At 40.2% G+C, this 20,633-nt stretch overlaps 1 protein-coding gene across 13 annotated transcripts in view; it reads left to right on the top strand.

Annotated features, from left to right (window-relative positions):
• The window catches only part of SYNE1 (spectrin repeat containing nuclear envelope protein 1), a 496,771-nt gene that overhangs the window by 268,767 nt on the left and 207,371 nt on the right, over positions 1-20,633 (top strand). For all 13 annotated transcript variants that reach the window (XM_027551881.1, XM_027551880.1, XM_027551874.1 and 10 more), the window contains 9 exons: positions 3,085-3,261; positions 5,227-5,373; positions 9,725-9,850; positions 11,218-11,394; positions 12,430-12,695; positions 15,003-17,163; positions 18,546-18,883; positions 19,522-19,666; positions 20,324-20,542. In XM_027551881.1, coding sequence (XP_027407682.1) covers positions 3,085-3,261; positions 5,227-5,373; positions 9,725-9,850; positions 11,218-11,394; positions 12,430-12,695; positions 15,003-17,163; positions 18,546-18,883; positions 19,522-19,666; positions 20,324-20,542 — 3,756 coding nt within the window. The remainder of the gene's footprint in view (positions 1-3,084; positions 3,262-5,226; positions 5,374-9,724; positions 9,851-11,217; positions 11,395-12,429; positions 12,696-15,002; positions 17,164-18,545; positions 18,884-19,521; positions 19,667-20,323; positions 20,543-20,633) is intronic.

Raw genomic sequence — 20,633 nt, 5'->3', positions numbered from 1 at the left:
CCAGGAACTTTAGTAACTGGAGCTGTAAGTTAACTCTTTTTTTTCAGAGAGAGGTAGTGGGGGACAGCCCCCCTGTAAAGTCAGAGGTGTAGGTGAGAGCACAAAGCAGAAAGTAGGCAGACTCTGGTTTTGGGGGTAGATGCTCGAGAATTTCCAGGGGGACTCCTGAGGCTTGATCCCGCCTTTGCATATGCCAAGCCTCCTTCCTCATGACCTTTGCCATGGGCGGAGCTCCTGCTCCCTGCACGGGGGTAATCTCTGGATCATAATGACTGTACTTAAAGACTCAGGTCTGAGTCCCAAGAATGCCTGATAGTTGAGAACAGCTCAATTTAATATTTAAGTGACTGGACAACAGCTGAATCCTGGCATTCAACTTCTGAACACATTGTAGCATATTTCCCAGCTAATAGTTGTTTTTTTTTTTAATTTCAGAATATAATCTATATGGAGTAATTTATCAGATAAATTGTCTTTATTCTAGAAAAGTACAGCCAAAGATAGGATACAGAAATAGTAGTCAAAGAGTCTAAATTCTAGCCAAAGTCTCTTCTTGCTAGTTAGGGGCACGTAGCCTGTCTGAGCCTCCTTTTTATCTTCTGTAAAGGATGATAATGACATCAGTCCCGTTACATAGACACTGTGGTCATCAGAGAAGATAACATATCTGAAAGTCTTTTGTAGACCACAAAGTACAGTACCTATATGGGATGTTCATATCTTTATTAATATGTATTTTTAGTAATCATATGTGCCAAATAACAGATATCATATGCTCACAACTTTATGAAGCTATTTTAGTAAGGTTAATGGGAAACTGAATTTTGGTTGTAATCTGGTCAACATCTACTATTGTGTCTTAGGAAAACCAGTTAACCATTCCAGGTTTCAAGATCAGTAGGAGAAAATTTTATTTAGCAAATGCGAACAGAAAAGTAATGACATGATATAGTGTATTTGGTACTGAGTAAATAGCCTCAGTGACCATATGATGTAGTGGTTCCATTCCAGCTTGAAGATAAATTGGTTCTTTTCAATATGGCATGTATAATAACTGTTAACCCAGCACCACTGAGGAAAAAAGTGGTGAACCCTGCACTGCTGGAGGACCATGGTTTCCCTTAGATATCGATGTGTCAGCCTAGGAAACTTTGTGTTGTAATGTGTCCCTAGTCACTAGCATTGTATTGCAGTAAGGAAGTTGGAACCTGACTTGAAAAAGTTGGGTCCTCCTCTCTAAGTCCCCCTCTCTGAGAAAGCTCACTAGAGAGCACAGGCGGGCATAGCGTGTGAACTGGAGTCAGGCAGACACGGGTCCAAAGCCAAGGCTCTGCCATTTACTACTTGTGTGACCTTGAACAAGTTTTATGATCTCTCTGTGCTTCAGCCCCCTCATCTGTAAAACAATAATAATGATAAATATTTATCAGGGCTTATATACAGTCCCTGGGCTATCAGATCTGATCAGATCAGATCCGTCGCTCAGTCGTGTCCAACTCTTTGTGACCCTATGAATCGCAGCACGCCAGGCCTCCCTGTCCATCACCAACTCCCGGAGTTCACTCAGACTCACGTCCATCGAGTCAGTGATGCCATCCAGCCATCTCATCCTCTGTCGTCCCCTTCTCCTCCTGCCCCCAATCCCTCCCAGCATCAGAGTCTTTTCCAATGAGTCAGCTCTTCGCATGAGGTGGCCAAAGTACTGGAGTTTCAGCTTTAGCATCATTCCTTCCAAAGAAATCCCAAGGCTGATCTCCTTCAGAATGAACTGGTTGGATCTCCTTGCAGTCCAAGGGACTCTCAAGAGTCTTCTCCAACACCACAGTTCAAAAGCATCAATTCTTCAGCGCTCAGCCTTCTTCACAGAGCAACTCTTACATCCATACATGACCACAGGAAAAACCATAGCCTTGACTAGACGAACCTTTGTTGGCAAAGTAGTGTCTCTGCTTTTGAATATGCTATCTAGGTTGTTCATAAGTTTCCTTCCAAGGAGTAAGCGTCTTTTAATTTCATGGCTGCAGTCACCATCTGTAGTGATTTTGGAGCCTAGAAAAATAAAGTCTGACACTGTTTCCACTGTTTCCCCATCTATTTCCCATGAAGTGGTGAGACCGGATGCCATGATCTTTGTTTTCTGAATGTTGAGCTTTAAGCCAGATTTTTCACTCTCCACTCTCACTTTCATCAAGAGGCTTTTTAGTTCCTCTTCACTTTCTGCCATAAGGGTGGTGTCATCTGCATATCTGAGGTTATTGATATTTCTCCCGGCAATCTTGACTCCAGCTTGTGTTTCTTCCAGTCCAGCGTTTCTCATGATGTACTCTGCATATAAGTCTGTTAAGTGGTAAATGTTTTTACTTTTATCAATATAAATATTAAATGTAAATTAGATCTTACACAGTTTAGACATTAAGCTATTATGTAAATCAGATATCATATTATTAGATAAATTAGACATTAGTTAATTAAATTAAAATATAATTAGGCTATTTTAGACATAAATTAGGGCTTCCCTGGTGGTTCAGACAGTAGAGAATCTTCCTGCAATGCTGAAGAACTGGTTTCGATCCCTGGGTTGGGAAAAGCCCCTGGAGGAGGGCATGGCAACCCACTCCAGTATCTTGCCTAGAGAATCCCCATGGACAGAGGAGCTAGTGGGCTGCAAAGCGTCAGACATGACTGAGCGACTAAGCACAACACACAGATATAATTTATACCAGAATTATAATTTTTAGAGTTAAAAAATGTATGGACATCTTTTTCACTGGTAATATTTCCGTGGAGCAGATCTCTAACTGAGGTCAGTCTTGTGAATTCACTCTTAAAGGTTACTTCATCATTCTGTGTAACTTAGTCCATTATTGGAGGAAACCTGAAAGTATACATTTTTTATTTAATTTGTTGATATGAAGACACCGAGACATTTATTTCATTGCGTTGATACCAGGACAAATTGCAAAACTCTTTTAAAAACATATTAAACAGTGAGATAATTGATCTTAAACTTTCTGTTTGGTGAATAGAATATTTAAAGACTAAAAATGGAATAATGAGAACTGCGTATTTGTTTCATTTTTGAAGGCAATGATGGAAGAAATTGCTGGTTTTGAAGACCGTTTGAATGACCTTAAAACTAAAGGTGACAATTTGATCAGCCAATGTGCAGATCACCTTCAAGCGAAACTTAAACAAAATGTACACGCTCACCTGCAGGGCACGAAGGACAGTTACTCAGCCATCTGCAGTACAGCCCAGAGGGTAAGTGCTGCTGGAACATTCGAGAATGATGAAGAATTAAGGAGAAAGGCTGTGCAGGCTGAAGGTTTTTTAAAATAGTTTTTATGCTTCACCCTTTGGATGGATTTCCCAGTCTATGTGTACACAGAAATAAAATATTATATATTTGATTAATGTGATGAAGTAGTGAATTTCAGACATTTGGTTTTACGCAATCCCTTTATTCCATGAATTGATTATGAAAAAAAATTTAATATTTTTTGTTTTTATTTGCACACCATCAATACTTCTAATTTGCCATTTATTCTATAACACCAAAATAAGTTTGTTCTGTAAGTCTCACAATAATTATTTTCTTTTTAACCCTTTGTAACTGAGGTGCTACTCTAAGTCAGTATTTCTGTGTATTCGTATAGAAATTGAGAAAAGAAGCAAGTACCAATTTTGAAGTATACTTCAGTGGGTATTCTTCCAATAAAATGGAATCATTAATGTTATAGATACATAAGAATTGCTGTTTTTAACAGCAACTAAGTAAAATTAGTGGGTTACTTTTTATTATTCTAGAATTTATAAATGACACTGAGAAAAGTCCACGTATTTTTGTTGCTGGGCTATTGAGTAAGAACTAGAAAAACATAAGTGACACAGGGAAAATTATTTGTGTTCACTGTGCTAATTAAAAAATGTGGGATATTAGTTGATCCCTAGACTTGGAAAATTCACTTTCAAACTGTTTATTTAAAAAAAAAAAAGAGGGATAAAGGAATCTAACAATAACTACAGAAGATGACGAAGGGGGAAAGGGGAATGAGACAAGGAAAATGACAGCATGAAACTTTCTGGCAAGCTCATTCATTCACTCACTCAACAGAGATTTATTGAACACCATCTTTGTAGCAGGCTTTTTTTGTGCATTAGGGATATAGCTCAATTTTTTTTTAAAGGTGGTGAATGTTTGAAAGACAAACATATTTTAGAAATAAAAGTTTAAAAAGCAGATGAAATTCTAAGAACAGAGTCAGAGCCTTAAATTTAAGTTTGAAAAAATGTTAAAGAAAACAAAATACCTTTTTCTTTTTAGTTCTGCTTAAAATAAAAATAAGGGATATTCCCAATAGCAGATAAAATGATTAATTTAATACATGAAAGAGAAAAGCAGAATTCAGTTACTGCTTCTGTTGTCTCAATAACCAAAGAAAAGTCAGTCAACCTCATATTCTTTTCTTTCCTTTTTTTTTTTTTTTTTTTTGATGAGTAACTTGCTCAAAAAACCATCATAGGTATATTTACGTTGGTTTCAAGGAAACATGTAAGTTTCTCAACACGTCTTTATGGATAAAATGAAAATTGTTTGGCTGGTTAAGGAACTATTAATTGAAATGACATATTAGAAAATGTTGGATTTTTCTGGGTATATAATTTTGGATTATTTTGGGTTATTGTTGTCCTGGAATATTGCTTCTGAATGAAATGAGGGCATCAAACTCTTCCCTCCCCTGTGTTATAATTTAGTTCCAATTTACCCTACCCCTAAAGAGGAAGCATTTCAGATGAGAGATATTGGTTATCTTTTCATAAACTGGCAGTTTATTGTTACTTTTAGTTCCTCATTTAAACAAAAAGGGCAATTTTATACAATCAGGAGAAGCTGAAAAAGCTTTTGGTTTAGGTTTGACCAATTTACTTCAAAGATTCTATACATTTTAACACATTTCTACTGTTATAGTAACTCTTCCCACCTTCCCTTTCCATAATCAGGATATTAGTGTTGTAATGCATGGGTTGAGAAGTTAGAAACTGGGGCATGGCCCACATGCTTTGCAATGTTTTGGAACATATGCAAACTCCATCGATGTGTGTCCGATGTCAGGGAGCATGGCGAAGGGGGATCCATTTATGGTGGATTTGTTTCATTTGCTTCTACTGATATTTACAGTAATATAAAACAGCTCTCACAACTGCAGCTTGATCATTCTGTCTCAGGTGTACCAGAGTTTGGAACACGAACTTCAGAAGCACGTTAGTCGACAAGACACCCTTCAGCAGTGTCAGGCCTGGCTTTCTGCGGTTCAGCCAGATTTAAAGCCAGGCGCGAATCCTCCTCTTAGCAGGGCAGAAGCTGTCAAGCAGGTAGTTTGTGATTCCTGAAAGTTTATATTACACTGTGATTCATTCATTTGATGGAAACATGTTAAGTACTTGTTGTGTGCAAATTGTGCTAAATATCAAAATATAAATAAGATCTGAACTTGATCCTAGTCAAGTTCACATTCTAGCCAGGAAGATGAACACACAACTAAGGATCAGTCTGGTAGAATAAATAGAGCATGGGCACTGTGCCCAAAAGGTACCTACTCAGTAGGGTCACCATGGATAAACCATTGAATTTCTCTGTGCCTTAATGTCCTAAGTGATTATAGGACTGAAGGTTATGAAGAAATTCAAATGCCATGCCATAATGTACCCGATTTGCTAAGAGAAAAGCAAAATTAGCCTCTTCACCTTTTTTGGCACAGAACAAGTTGCTTGTTAAATAATTATCGAATGAATGCTGAATGAAATATTGTCATGTAAAGGATTCTGTGGCATATTAATTTGACATCTACATGCTTAAAATGTTGCTGCTGAGATTTCATCAGAATATTTGAGATATGTTTTTAAAACTTTTGAACTAAGCAACTTTTCTATGTGGTTCAAAGAAAATATTTCAAAGGTATTTAATTATAAAGGTTATTGCTGCCAGATATGAAATAATAGTAAAAATTCAATTTTTTACCTCAAACTGAGATTAAAATAATATGCTTGTTCATTTAGTCCACAAAGAGAATGTGTTCAGTTTATATCCCTCCAAAATATGCCTTTTGGCTTAAATAATTTACATTATTTAAGTCATGAAATGATTCACAGAAATGCATCTATTATACCTTGTAAAGAATAGAATCTGGACAAATCTGGACAGAATCTGGACAAACAAATCTAGACTTTCTTTGAATCAAGAAATGAATTAAAAATTGTCTGCATTCTGCCTTTTCATTAGATTGTGAGTTTCTTAGGCCATTTATTATCTTATGGCTGTTTGTTTCCAGTCTAGTTTATTCAGAACAATCCAGACCAAAGCTTGATTTTTCTCCTTTGTTCCCAAAAAAAGAATTAAAAGAGAGGGGGTAAAATAGTATTAATCCAATGAACCTTTCCTAGAACAGGAAGTTTCTACGTCTCCCTGCATTAGCCATGATTGCAGAAAGATACTGATCCTTCTAGGGGCCCAGATTCAATGACTGTACAGTTTGGTTTTTGCTTCCTGCCCTTTCTGCACTATTTCTCAAAATAGGCTGCCCTCTTCAGAAAACAGCCAGAGAAGAGAATGAGAGGTATTGGAAACACCAAATCAACTGCTTCGATGGTCTGCAGTTGACTTTGGTTGTAGTCCCAGACACACTGTGTACCCGCCAGGGCCTCCCACATGGTAAACACTCAATACATATGTAATGATAACGTAGCCCCCACCACCACTAGTCAATGACACTGATTGGATTCCATAAGAATGTCATCTGTTTTTATGAGGCATGACATGTGAATTTGGGAGAATAAGAAAAAGTCCTATCAGATTTGGCTTCCCAGGTAGCTCAAATGGTAAAGAATCTTCCTGCAATGTGAGAGACCTGGGTTCAATCCCTGGGTTAGGAAGATCCCCTGAAGAAGGAAATGGCAACCGACTCCAGTATTCTTACCTGGAGAAATCCATGGACAGGGGAACCTGCCAGGCTAGGTTCTTTTCGTCCATGGGGTCGCAAAGAGTCAGACATGACTGAGCTACTAACACTTTCACTATCAGATTTGCCCTTGAAGTTGATTTTAGCAAAAATCTTCTGAAACTGTTTTGTCATTGATAATCAACAAGTTGCTTCCAATGCTTTTAGAATCAGGCAAACTCTGTAAATTTTAAAATAAATTACTATTCTTTTTAAAGTAAATACATTTATAAAATAAAAATCCTGATATCTTGTTCTCTTCTTATATCCAAAAGCTGTTTGGGACAGATAATGTTCTCTGAGTCACAGGTACATGGTGGGGCACTTTAGGTTAGCAGCTAATGATGCTAATGGGAAGTGAAATACCAGTCAATTTGTATAACAAATAAAACTTTAGGTGTTGCTTTTAACTTAATGGGAAATTGATCTATGCTTATTACATCTACATGAGAATGATGTACCTGGGCAATCCACACAGCTCAGAGAAAAAGACACTAAGGTAAAGGTCAAAAAATTAGGCTGTCTTATTAACTATGATTTTGGAAAATCACCTAATGTTTCTGCAGGTCTACTTTATCCTATACAAATTGCAGTCTATACCTCCTTCCCCATTTATCACACAGATGTAGTAAGAACCACTTATCGCCACTTCTGCTATCCACCACCTTCCATCAGGCCATCATCAATTTTCATCTGACTCCTAAAGTAGCCTAAAAACTGGTTACCTACTTCCACTGCTCCTGTCGCCCTTTACTCCATAGTAAGCATGATTTTTTTAAACCTGTCTTGGAACATTTCTCCAAATACCTTCCAGTCACATGTGTGCATGTTCAGTTGCTTCGATTGTGTCCAACTCTTTGAGACCCTGTGGACTGTAACCCACCAGGCTCCTCTGTCCATGGGATTCTCCAGGCAAGAATACTGGAGTAGGTTGCCTTGCCCTTCTCCAGGGGATCTTCCTGACCCAGGAAAGGGTACAAATATAAAACTATTTGAACTTACAACTCCTGCATTGGCAAGCAGATTCTTTACCCACTGAGCCACCTGGGAAGCCCACCTTTCAATCACACTTAGAATAAATTCCAAATTTCTTACTACAGTCAGTGAATACTTTGGTTGAATAATTTGTTTTCCAAAAATGAATATTTGCTACTACAGTCAGTGAATACTTTGGTTGAATAATTTGTTTTCCAAAAATGAATATTTGCTAATAAGGAGGCCACTTTTCATAATTGCAGTTGAGATTAGACTGGTGGTTCTCAACCAAAAAGGAGAGGTGATTTTGTTGCCCAGGGGAAATTTAAAACAGTCTCTGAAGACAGTTTTGGTTGTCATAACTATGACTGGTGGGGATGTTCCTGGTATCAGCCAGGGATGCTGTTGAACATCTTGCCATGCACAGGACAGTCCCACAGCAAAGAATGATTTGTCTTCAGATGTCAATAGTGCCACAGTTGAGAAGGCATAAAAATATAAACTCTGCAAATTGGGATGTATGGTCAGTGTCCCCGTGAGGTCCTCCATGGTTTGGCCCTTGCCTATCTTTTAAACTCTGCTCCTACCTAGGTCCCTCTGCTTTAGCCTGGAGCTTTGCACTTGCTATTACCCATCACCCCCGACTGCCTGGAACGCTCTTACCCCATGGCATGACTTGCTCCCTCTACAACTCAAGGCTCTTTTTCAGAGAGGTCTTGGGGGTACATTCATCCCAAAGTAACAGTGCTTCTTCATTATATTAATACTTCCCTATCCTTACCTTGGCCACTTGATGTGGAAAGCTGACTCATTTGAAAAGACCCTGATGCTGGGAAAGATTGAGGGCAGGAGAAGGGGACGACAGAGGATGAGATGGTTGGATGGCATCACTGACACAATAGACATGGGTTTGGGTGGACTCCGGGAGTTGGTGATGGACAGGGAGGCCTGGTGTGCTGTGGTTCATGGGGTCACAGAGTCGGACATGACTGAGCGACTGAACTGAACTGAACTGGACTGAACCCTTACCTTACTCCATGGTGTTTATTTTATCACTACCAAACATTGCACTGCATATTTGTTTCTGTGTTTATGTATTATCTGTCTTTCTCGTGTAAGCTCCACTGGAGCAGCAGTTTTGTTTTGGAGACTGCTGTATGCTTAGCATCTGAAACAGAACCTGCAGGGCCTCTAAACATCTTCAAAGAAACACATTTCTCTGTGCTTCTGTGTGTAATTCAAGGATTCCCCTGGAGATGCCTTTCTTGGGCTTATGAAAAGGGAAAACACTGTGAATTTTCTGCAGAGAAAAAGAGCCCAGCCGTGTGCATTTTCACCAAACTCCAGTGAAACCTACAAATGCACAATAACCTTTTATGTCTACAGAATATGCAAAAACATGTTAAGAAAGAGACCAGAGTAGTCTATTGATTCTCTGAAATTGAAAACAAGCTAGAATGTAAACAGAGAATCTGAAACAATTGTGGATGTTTCTTGGGTGTTCCCCTTTCCCAGAACTTACAGACTAATTAGAATAAGAAATGGCTGGTGGACAAATGGCTCCCTGCCAGTGTGCTTTGAAAGCTTTCTTTTGAGTACTTAAATATATGCCATTTATAACAATGGTGAAAACACTGAGTATACCAAGATTATTTTTGAAATGTCAACAAAATACCGCAAATGTACAAATATTTGCTATCTAAATATAGCATGCCTCTCTTGCACTCTGATAATTTTTTTTTTTTTTTTTTGAGGTCAAACACTTCAGAGCTTTGCAGGAACAAGCAAGGACCTATCTAGATCTCCTTTGCTCCATGTGTGACCTGTCAAACTCTTCAGTGAAAACCACAGCAAAAGACATTCAACAAACAGAACAAATGGTAAAAAGTTAAAAAAAAAAAAAGTGACATGGGCTATGTCTGTTTGATCATATTCTCTTGCTTGCACGTTGCTGCTGCTAAATTAGATGTGAAAAAAAATTCTCCTTGGATTATTCTTGCTATAATGCTCCTTCAGGCATTATAATAAGTATGTATTGAATTTCAACTGAGTCACAGAAAAATAGGCACACTGTGATACTGACGCCTCTGAATTAGAACTGAAATATTTAGTCCCACTGAACTGCTGAACATTTGTGCCTCTTTCCTCTTCTCTTTTCTCTTCAATTAGCATTCTTCTTTTTTCTGGTCATTTTGTTGTTGATGTTCTTTTCCATCATTTTTCTTTAGGTCATACTTAGTGTGACCTAAAGAATGTATGAAAGGGACTTCATACATATGTATGAAGGGTCATACTTAGTATAAAAGGGACTCCTGACCCTTGCATTCTCTTAGGATAGCAAACATCTGTCAAGACCCTTCTAAGTCAGCGACAGTGGCTGAGGGTGGTGTTGATAAGGACCCTGAAGCTGTATTTGGGCTTTTTGGACAGGGTTGTGATGAACCAGCAGTACCTGTGCACAGCAGATAGATGGCTCCATAGAGGTCATGTGCCTTCTGCTGCTGCCTTAAATTCTGCAACTCAATGTGTTTGGATTAAAAAAAAAAAAAAAAAAAAAAAAGACCCGGTTTTGGTATTTAATTGATTAAATATTCCAGAAGAGTAAAATATTCTAAAGGAAAAAAGAAATTAAGGTAAATAACTATAATATAAATAATTAAAATAGCTTTTTTTTTACTTTTATATTTTACTATATTACTAGAGCAAGTATGTTTTTGTATCTTTAAGAAAGATGATATAGCTTTTATATTTTTTACAGACATGGTTTATTGAAAAAAGTTGCATGATTTCAAAAACCAGTGAAGCAGATCTAAACATATATCCAAAACATTAATAACTCAGTGTTCTATAAGAGGTATCAGCTAATGTGCAATAGAGAACAATATAAGTCTTTTCTAGTTAACCCCAAGACCACATTGATGAGTCTGTCAAACAGATGTGTCTACTGCAATGCCCAATGTGAGAAACCATCAGGGCAGCTTCTGACCTAAATAATTGATAGAACTTCTAAAGCCTCACAGTATTGATTGAAATCATATGGCATAAGTCTTCGACGCTGAAAGTCTTTAGAAAACAGAAACATAAAATCTGTTTTTCTTGGAGCAAATAATTTGGGGGGGATTTATCACTGTGTGTGTGTGTTTGTGTGTGTACCCAAGTATTGGTCTGCGTACATGGACAGGCTGATTCACTGAACATAAATGTTTCTGCCTGTTGCCGCTGACTTTTGCCTCTGTGTTTTCTCCAGATTGAACAAAGGCTTGCCCAGGCACAGAACCTAACTCAGGGCTGGGAGGAGATCAAGCACATGAAGGCTGAGCTCTGGATTTACCTCCAGGATGCCGATCAGCAGCTGCAGAATATGAAGAGGAGGCACTCAGAACTGGAGCTAAACATCGCACAGAACATGGTGTCTCAAGTAAAGGTAGGAATTCACGTGTCTCCAGGGGAAACAGAGGCAACAGCATGGGTGTGTGTCAGCCAATCCTTACACATAGTTAAAGAATAAGACAGAATCAGAACCACTTTCATTTGGTACCAGACGAGGACAGGTCAGAAAGTCAACATTCAGATATTTTTTTGGAGCTCCCATTGGCTACTTGCTTTGAAGGACATTCACTCTGTAGCTTGTTTATGAACAAAGCAACTATAGTTCAGCTGGCAGAACCAGAAGGCTGTATCAGTAAACAAACACAGAGCCTTACTATTTATTAGCTTCTCATCACACAAATTGCTAAAGCTGTAGGACTGTAAATGTATCAATTTATTAAATGTATATTTAGGCACTTCAGTGGTTAGGATTTGGTGCTTTCACTGCTGGGTCCTGGGTTTAGTCCCTGGTCAGGAAACTAAGATCTTACAAGCCACATTGCACAGCCAATAAATAAATGAATATAATATGTAATATATATGTATTAACATAGCGAACTTAAATGTAATAAAATATTTATATATTTAAAATGCAATAGAAAATTATTAAATTAACCTGAATGGAAATCGTACCAGACTTTTAACAAACTTTAAGATTTATATTTTCCCTGTGATAATCAGTAATTTATATTTTCTGCTGGAATGTTGTCTCCAGCAGAAGATATATCTCCTGGAGATAAATTAGATTTTTTTTGAAAACCATGAACCTTAAAATTGTTTAGAAAACTAAGGATACACTTTAAGATAAAATGTTAACTTTTTCTCTTAGTGACTACAATATTGTTCCACATTTATCAGTTTTTCTTTTTACTTTCTGAAGTAACGCAAGAAGATACCACAGTTTCCCTTTGACTCTTATATACTTGGAAATATGTGTTTATGAGAAAGCGTGATGGCTTTCTCTTTGTCCCTCAGTATACATTCTTCAGTTACTTAAAGTGTTCAGAGGTATTGTATCTGTGCTTCAATCTGTATTTATTTGGGGAGTGGGTTATAATGTATTGTTTATTTTATTGTTGTTATCCTTTAGGATTTTGTTAAGAAGCTGCAGTGCAAACAGGCATCGGTGAACACTATTACAGAGAAAGTGGATGAGTTGACCAAGAAGCAAGAGTCCCCTGAACACAAGGAAATAAGTCATTTAAATGACCAGTGGCTGGATCTGTGCCTTCAGTCCAACAATCTGTGCTTGCAAAGAGAAGAAGATCTCCAGAGAACACGAGATTACCATGACCGTATGAATGTTGTCGAAGGGTTCTTAGAAAAATTTACTACAGAATGGGATAACTTAGCCAGGTAACAGCGGTTCTCTAGTGGGTCACCAAAATGCTAAGCCAGAAATTCCTTAATTTCTATAAAAATCAAAAGTATCAAAAAAAAAAAAAAAAAAAAAAAAGTATCTTTCTTACATTTTAAACATCCATTTTCTATCATGGATACATAAATCAAATTTAAATACTGATAAAACATTATTAAGAGTCTAGTGTGATCGTATGCACACAGAATCACGATTTTCCTCACCCAATATTACTTTAAGCAGTGGATAAAAGCAAAATGTTTGAAAACAGCACCAATTCTACCTGTGACCTCAAGGAATATTTCAGGGCTATTACACTTTGACTTTAAAGTACATCCCAAGAATATTTCTAGTTTTAATTACCTGATATGGGACTCTGTAAATTGAGGACACGAATCCTTCTTGAAAGAAGTTCCATAGGTTTCTTGCCAGTTCTGTGAAGTAACACATTCTGTGTAATTCAGTCTAGTTTTTTCTTGTACTTGTGGTATTCTAGAACTTAGTGAATAATCTGATGGCTCAGATGGTCAAAAGTCTGCCTGCAATACAGGAGACCTGGGTTTAATCCCTGGGCTGGGAAGATCCCCTGGAGAAGGAAATGGCTACCCACTCCAGTATTCTTGCCTGGGAAATCCACGGACAGAGGAGCCTGGAAAGCTGCAGTCTATAGAATCACAGAATCAGACATGACTAAGCGACTAACACTATTTGATTTTATAGCAACTGAACACCTCTTACTTTTCTTTGAAAAGGATTCCCTCACCACCCCCCACCCACATACACAGAGTCATATATAGAAATCTTTGTGTAATTCTGATCACTATGATTTATTAAAATCTGTACTTTTTCTGCCCAGATTTAGTAATTTGTAGCAATTAAAACTTAAAACATATTTTAGGTGTAATTCAATCTTGGGTTTTTTGTTTATGTGGTTTTCTGTTTTAGGGGAAGTACACTACTTTCTGATGTGTTTACTTTTTCTTGATGCTCAACATTTTATTAGTCTTTGGGATAAATCCAGTGTCAGCAAAAGCCTGTATTTCAGACTGACAGTAGCACCTGGGTCTGGTTAACCCACAAACATGACAGACTTCATATGTCCATGGCAACCCACTCCAGTATTCTTGCCTGGAGAATCCCCATGGACAGAGGAGCCTGGCAGGCTACCGTCCATAGGGTTGCAAAGTGTCAGACAGAACTGGGTGACTAAGAGCAGTACAATATGTCTCAAATGGAAGTCATCATATACTCTCCCAACACTCTTCCTCATACTTCAGAACTAATATTGTTTTGTAAGTGAAAAAGATTCTAAGATTCAGTTTTTCTCATATGTGTCTTGTAGTCAACAGAATGAGAATTCTTTGCATTTCACACTTACTTTCAAAGCTTCTAATGATATATAAAAAATATCTGAGTTATACCAATGAGCAGCTGTTAGAGTCATTGTTTATAGCTTGCTGCTGCTGCTGCTGCTAAGTCGCCTCAGTCGTGTCCGATCCTGTGCGACCCCATAGACGGCAGCCCACCAGGCTCCCCCGTTCCTGGGATTCTCCAGGCAAGAACATTGGAGTGGGTTGCCATTTCCTTCTCCAATGCATGAAAGTGAAAAGTGAAAGTGAAAGTGAAGTCGTTCCGACTCGACTATTCCCGACCCCATGGACTGCAGCCTACCAGGCTCCTCTGTCCATGGGATTCCACATGGCATATTGTCTACCACTGATTGCTGGAACTTCTCTCAGGAAAGCACAGAAATCACAGATCACTTAGTGCCTTTCAGTGCCATTGTCACGAATGCAGTAGATCAGTATTTCTCAGTATTTTGTGTTTCCACAAATCATCAAGGGGTCTTGTTACCATGCAAATGCTGTTCTGTTGATGAGAGCCAGAGGAAGAAGCTGTAAGTACATGTCAGATGTGATGAGAGGGCAGCCGTAGCTAAAAGATGAAGAGCAGAGAAGTATCCAGGCAAACTATCTTGGTTCAACTTCTGCTATGGAAATATATGGGTCTTATATTCTATAATGGAGAAGGAAATGGCAACCCACTCCAGTATTCTTGCTTGGAGAATCCCATGAATAGGGGAGCCTTGTGGGCTACAGTCCATGGGGCCACAAAGAGTTGGACACAACTGAGTTACTAACACTATATTTCATAGTAACTACAGAATCTCTGTCAATAAGCCATGAATTGAGTAACTCTAAGCTAAGAACACCCACTTAAAGAAGATGGTAATGTGCAATTTAACATGATACAAACAAGCACAGATATGGACTAAAATTAACTTGACTTTATGTGCTTTAATATAGATCTGATGCAGAGAGTACAGCTGTTCACCTGGAAGCTTTGAAAAAGTTGGCCCTGGCATTGCAGGAGAGAAAGAAGGCCATTGAAGATCTGAAAGAGCAAAAGCAGAAAATGATAGAACATCTGAATTTAGATGACAAAGAATTAGTCAAAGAACAGACGAGTCACCTTGAACAACGCTGGTTTCAGCTAGAGGACCTCGTTAAAAGAAAAATCCAAGTGTCCATCACCAACCTGGAGGAGCTCAGTGTGGTTCGGTCCAGGTTTCAGGAGCTGATGGAGTGGGCAGAAGAGCAACAGCCCAACATCGCCGAGGCCCTTAAGCAGAGCCCCCCACCTGACATGGCTCAGAACCTGCTCATGGATCACCTTGCCATTTGCAGCGAACTGGAGGCCAAACAGATGCTCTTGAAGTCTCTCACGAAGGATGCTGACAGGGTGATGGCTGATCTTGGCCTCAAGGAGAGGCAGATAATCCAGAAGACACTGTCTGATGCACAAAGACACGTGAGCAGTCTCAGCGACTTAGTGGGCCAAAGACGAAAGTACTTCAACAAGGCTTTGTCCGAGAAAACCCAGTTTCTCATGGCGGTGTTCCAGGCGACCAGCCAGATTCAGCAACACGAGCACAAGATAATGTTCCGTGAACATATCTGCCTGCTACCGGATGACGTGAGCAAACAGGTGAAAACATGTAAGAGTGCACAAGCCAGCCTCAAGACTTACCAAAACGAGGTCACTGGACTTTGGGCCCAGGGTCGCGAGTTAATGAAAGGAGTCACAGAGCAGGAAAAGAGTGAGATACTAGGGAAGCTCCAGGAATTGCAGAGCGTCTATGACACCGTTTTACAAAAGTGCAGCCATCGGCTACAAGAGCTGGAGAAAAATCTGGTTTCTAGGAAGCATTTTAAGGAAGATTTTGATAAAGCCTGTCACTGGCTCAAACAAGCAGATATCATTACTTTTCCTGAGATCAATCTAATGAATGAGACTGCTGAGCTGCACACACAGCTGGCCAAATACCAACACATTCTCGAACAGTCTCCAGAATATGAAAACCTCCTACTTTCCCTTCAGAGAACTGGACAGGCCATCCTGCCCACGCTGAATGAAGTGGACCATTCCTACCTCGACGAAAAGCTCCATGCACTGCCCCTGCAGTTTAATGTGATCGTTGACTTGGCTAAAGACAAGTTCTATAAAGTCCAAGAGGCGATGCTGGCTCGGAAAGAATACGCCTCCTTGATCGAGTTGACAAGCCAGTCTCTGCGTGACCTTGAAGACCAGTTCTCCAGGATGAGCCAAATCCCTGGCCACCTGAGCGTCGAAGAGGCTATGTCTCTTCAGGATGGCTGGCGAGCTCTGGGGGGCGAGGTGGCAGGCCTCACCGAAGCCGTGGATGAACTGAACCAGAAGAAAGAAAGTTTTCGCAGCACCGGGCAGCCATGGCAACCGGACAAGATGCCACAGCTCATCACCCTGTACCACAGGCTGAAGCGACAGACAGAACAGAGGGTGAGCTTCTTAGAAGACACCACCAGTGCTTACCAGGAACACGAGAAGATGTGCCTCCAGCTAGAGAAACAGCTAGAGGCTGTGAGGATGGAGCAGTCGAAGGTGAACGAGGAGACACTGCCCGCAGAGGAGAAGCTCAAAGTGTATCACTCCCTGGCGGGAAGCCTCCAGAACTCCGGAATTCTCCTAAAACGTGTCACCAGGCATCTCGAAGATCTCATTTCACATCTCGACCCCACAGCTTACGAGAAAGCCAAGCATCAGCTCCAGGCCTGGCAGGAGGAGTTAAAACTGCTCACCTCTGCCATTGGCGCGACAGTGACGGAGTGTGAGAGCCGCATGGTGCAGAGTAGAGACTTGCAGACAGAGCTGAGCCGCTCCCTGGAGTGGCTGCGGAGCGTGGAGGCAGCCCTGAGTGGACCACTGTGCCTGGACCCGAACCTGCGGGACATCCAAGAGGAGATCAGAAAGGTCCAGATCCATCAGGAAGAGGTGCAGTCCAGCCTGAGGATAATGAATGCGCTGAGTAACAAGGAGAAGGAGAAATTCACGAGAGCCAAGGAGCTGATCTCCGCCGACCTACAGCGCACGCTGGCTGAGCTCTCAGAGCTGGATGGGGCCCTGCAGGAAGCTCTCCGCACCAGACAGGTGGGTGCCATGGGGCTTCTGCTCCATTTTTCTCACTTTGCTTCTTTGTAAACAGGTGTGGGGCTTCCCTGGCAGCTCACCTGGTAAAGAATCTGCCTGCAAGGCGGGAGACCTGGGTTTGATCCCTGGGTTGGGAAGATTCCCCTAGAGGAGGGCATGCCAACCCACTTCAGCATTCTTGCCTGGAGAATCCCCATGGACAGAGGAGCCTGGTGGGCTACAGTCCATGGGGCTGCAAAGAGTCAGGCATGAAGCGAGCAACTAAGAACAGTAGCAAACAGGTGTGAGTTTTTATGTTCATGGTATTCATTTCAAGTGATTTCCATGTTAATATGACTTTCGTTTTAACACAGGAACACCTTGGTTCTCCCCCTCCTTTTGGAGAGGTAATAAATAGTAAAGTGGGTGCTAAATTGCTTCAGTTATGTCCAACTCTGTACGACCCTACGGACCTTAGCCTGCCCAAAAGTTTACCTGCTTTAATACCTTGGCCCATTTTCCCCACATCTGTTCTCAGTCCTTCTGATTCTATGGAATTTCAACCAGCCAAAATATTCCAAGATGTGTATTTTTTTTTTAATTCATTCATCTGTGGATGGACACTTAGGTTATTTCTATACCTTGACTATTGTAAATAGCTCTGGTATGAACATGAAAGTGCAGATTTCTCTTTGAGGTAATGATTTTGTTTTCTTTGGATAGATACCCAGGAGTGAGACTGCTGGATCATATTGGTGATTGATTTCTTGAGGAGTTTCCACACTGTTTTCCATAGTGGTTATACCAGCTTACATTCCCACTGGTATTGTTATACTCCTTCCTACCTGAGGAACTGGGTCTTCCCAGGTGGCACAGAGGTGAAGAATCTGCCTGCCATTGCAAGGAGATGCTAGAGATGTGGGTTCACTCCCTGGATCGGGAAGATTCTGGAGGAGGAAATGGCAACCCACTCCAGTATTCTTGTCTGGAAAATTACATGTGCAGAAGAGCCTGGTGGGCTACAGTCCATGGGAGTGCAAAGAGTCAAATGTGACTGAGAACACACATCCTACCTAAGGCATTATTTCACTTTGGTGAATATTCATTCTGCCACATATTGCTAAGCATTATACTTTTTCTTTAGAGAGAGGACATTTCAGAACCATCATAAATTTCTGTTCTATGACCTTTCTTGTTTATTTTAACTGAGATGATAAAATTATAACAAGAAGAGCTGGAGGGAAAGCAGAGAATAATAAAAAACAAATGTCACCAGCTTATCAATTCACTTGCAGACATACCACCATGAGACTGAGATCTGAAAAGAAATGGAAGGTGTAAACTATTTTCGGGAAACACATCGCAAACGAGTGCTTATTGTGTTTGCTCTTGCTGTTTTTCAGACTACCTTGACTCAAATATACAGTCAGTGTCAAAGGTTCTATCAAGTGTTTCAAGCTGCTAACGACTGGCTTGAGGATGCTCATGAAATGTTACAACTGACAGGCAATGGCCTAGATGTGGAGAGTGCGGAGGAGAGTCTCAAAAGCCACATGGAATTTTTTAGTGCAGAGGATCAGTTCCACAGCAATCTGGAAGAGCTTCAAGGCCTGGTAGCCAACCTGGACCCACTCATCAAGCCGACTGGAAAAGAGGACCTAGCACAGAAAATGGCCTCCCTGGAAGAGAAGAGCCAGACGATAATGCAGGATTCACATGCCCAGTTAGAGCTCTTGCAGAGGTACAGAAATTACTTTTTTATACTCTAGTGAAATGGGTTTTCACATGGAAAATTTGAATCCATAAAGGATGTACATGGGCTTCCCTGGTGGCTCAAATGATAAAGAATCTGCCTGCAATGCAGGAGACCTGGGTTTGATCTCTGGGTCGGGAAGATCTCCTGGAGAAGGGAAGGGCTATGCACTCCAGTATTCTTGCCTAGAGAGTTCCATGGACAGAAAAGCCTGCTGGGCTACAGTCTGTGGGGTCACAAGAGTCAGAATGACTGAGCGACTAACACACTAAGGAGGTACACCGGGGTTTCACTGAAGGTTTAGATGGTAAGAAATCTGCCTGCAATGCAGGAGACTGGGGTTTGATCCCTGGGTTGGGAAGATCCTCCGGAGAAGGGAATGGTAACTCACTCCAGTATTCTTGCCTGGGAAATCCCACAGACAGAGGAGCCTGGTGGGTTACAGTCCATGGGGTCACAAAGAGTCAGACATGACTGAGCAACTAAGAAGGAGCAGGAGCCCAAGGATGTAGATTATCATGTAAATTCATTCTCTTGAGTATCCCTAGACATGTTGACCTCAGAGCTCTTGCATAGAAATGTGTGGTTTTAAGTTGTCTCTTGACTTTTGTTGGATTTTTTTCAAGATGTGCAGCTCAATGGCAGGATTATCAGAAAGCAAGGGAAGAGGTTATCGAATTGATGAATGAAGCTGAAAAGAAATTGTCTGAGTTTTCTTTATTGAAGACTTCTTCCAGTCACGAAGCAGAAGAAAAATGGTCAGAACATAAGGTTAGTTTGCTGCTGTTGTTTTTAATACTTTTGTCATTGTAGCTGTGACAGGTCTTTGCACTGTGGTAGTTCAAGAAACAAGGCAATAAATCCTCGTTCCCACGAGGGCTTCTTAAACAAAAAAAGGATGTGTTCAACCACATTTCAGAGCAATTTTAACTTAATTAAGTGCTGTCACTCATTTAGCATTCCACTGGAAAAGCATAGCTAGCTTTAAAAAGGTACATTCAGAGAAATTTGCTTCTGATAAGATGTGACACAGTAGATACTTTCTGATGTAACTTAGATTACTTCAAATGAAATTCAAAAGTTAACAACTTGAGTTTCACTCATATATCACAGCAATATAAAGTTGAATGTGACATACTTAAATATTAAATTCTGTTCACTTATACTTTTGCTAATTTAAAAAAATGGGATAATGTCATTCAGATAGATAGCATGTCAACTTTTTAATAAGTATTCACTGTACTGCTTTAGAAAACTCACGCCTAACTCAATTACAAATTAAATGTAAAAGTAAGAATTAACAGAGGAAAATAAATGTATGTAGGAACATTTTCTTTTGCAGGTGATTTTGGACTTTACCAAAATCTGTTGAGTTTTTGAAAAAAATCATCTCTCCCTTCAACTTCTTTTCTCCTGTTCCCACTCCAGGCTTTAGTGTCAGTAATAAACTCTTTCCATGAGAAAATCGTGGCTTTAGAGGGTGAAGCTTCAGAACTGGAAAGAACCGGAAATGATGCCAGCAAAGCAGCCATAAGCAGGTCAACAACAGCTGTCTGGCAGCGTTGGACGCGGCTCCGTGCTGTGGCCCAGGACCAGGAGAAGTTACTGGAAGATGCAGTGGATGAGTGGACGAGCTTTAACAATAAGGTAATCACCATTACTGATGGGCTCAAAGTAGTGTCTCCTCACTGATGAGAATGTATCTTGAAAGCAATGTTTTGTCCCCTTTTTGAAATTG

This window comes from Bos indicus x Bos taurus, chromosome 9 (genome assembly GCF_003369695.1).
Source record: "Bos indicus x Bos taurus breed Angus x Brahman F1 hybrid chromosome 9, Bos_hybrid_MaternalHap_v2.0, whole genome shotgun sequence".
NCBI lineage: Eukaryota > Metazoa > Chordata > Mammalia > Artiodactyla > Bovidae > Bos > Bos indicus x Bos taurus.
Note: the sequence above shows the minus strand (reverse complement) of the source record. Positions and strands in the feature narration are given on the sequence as shown.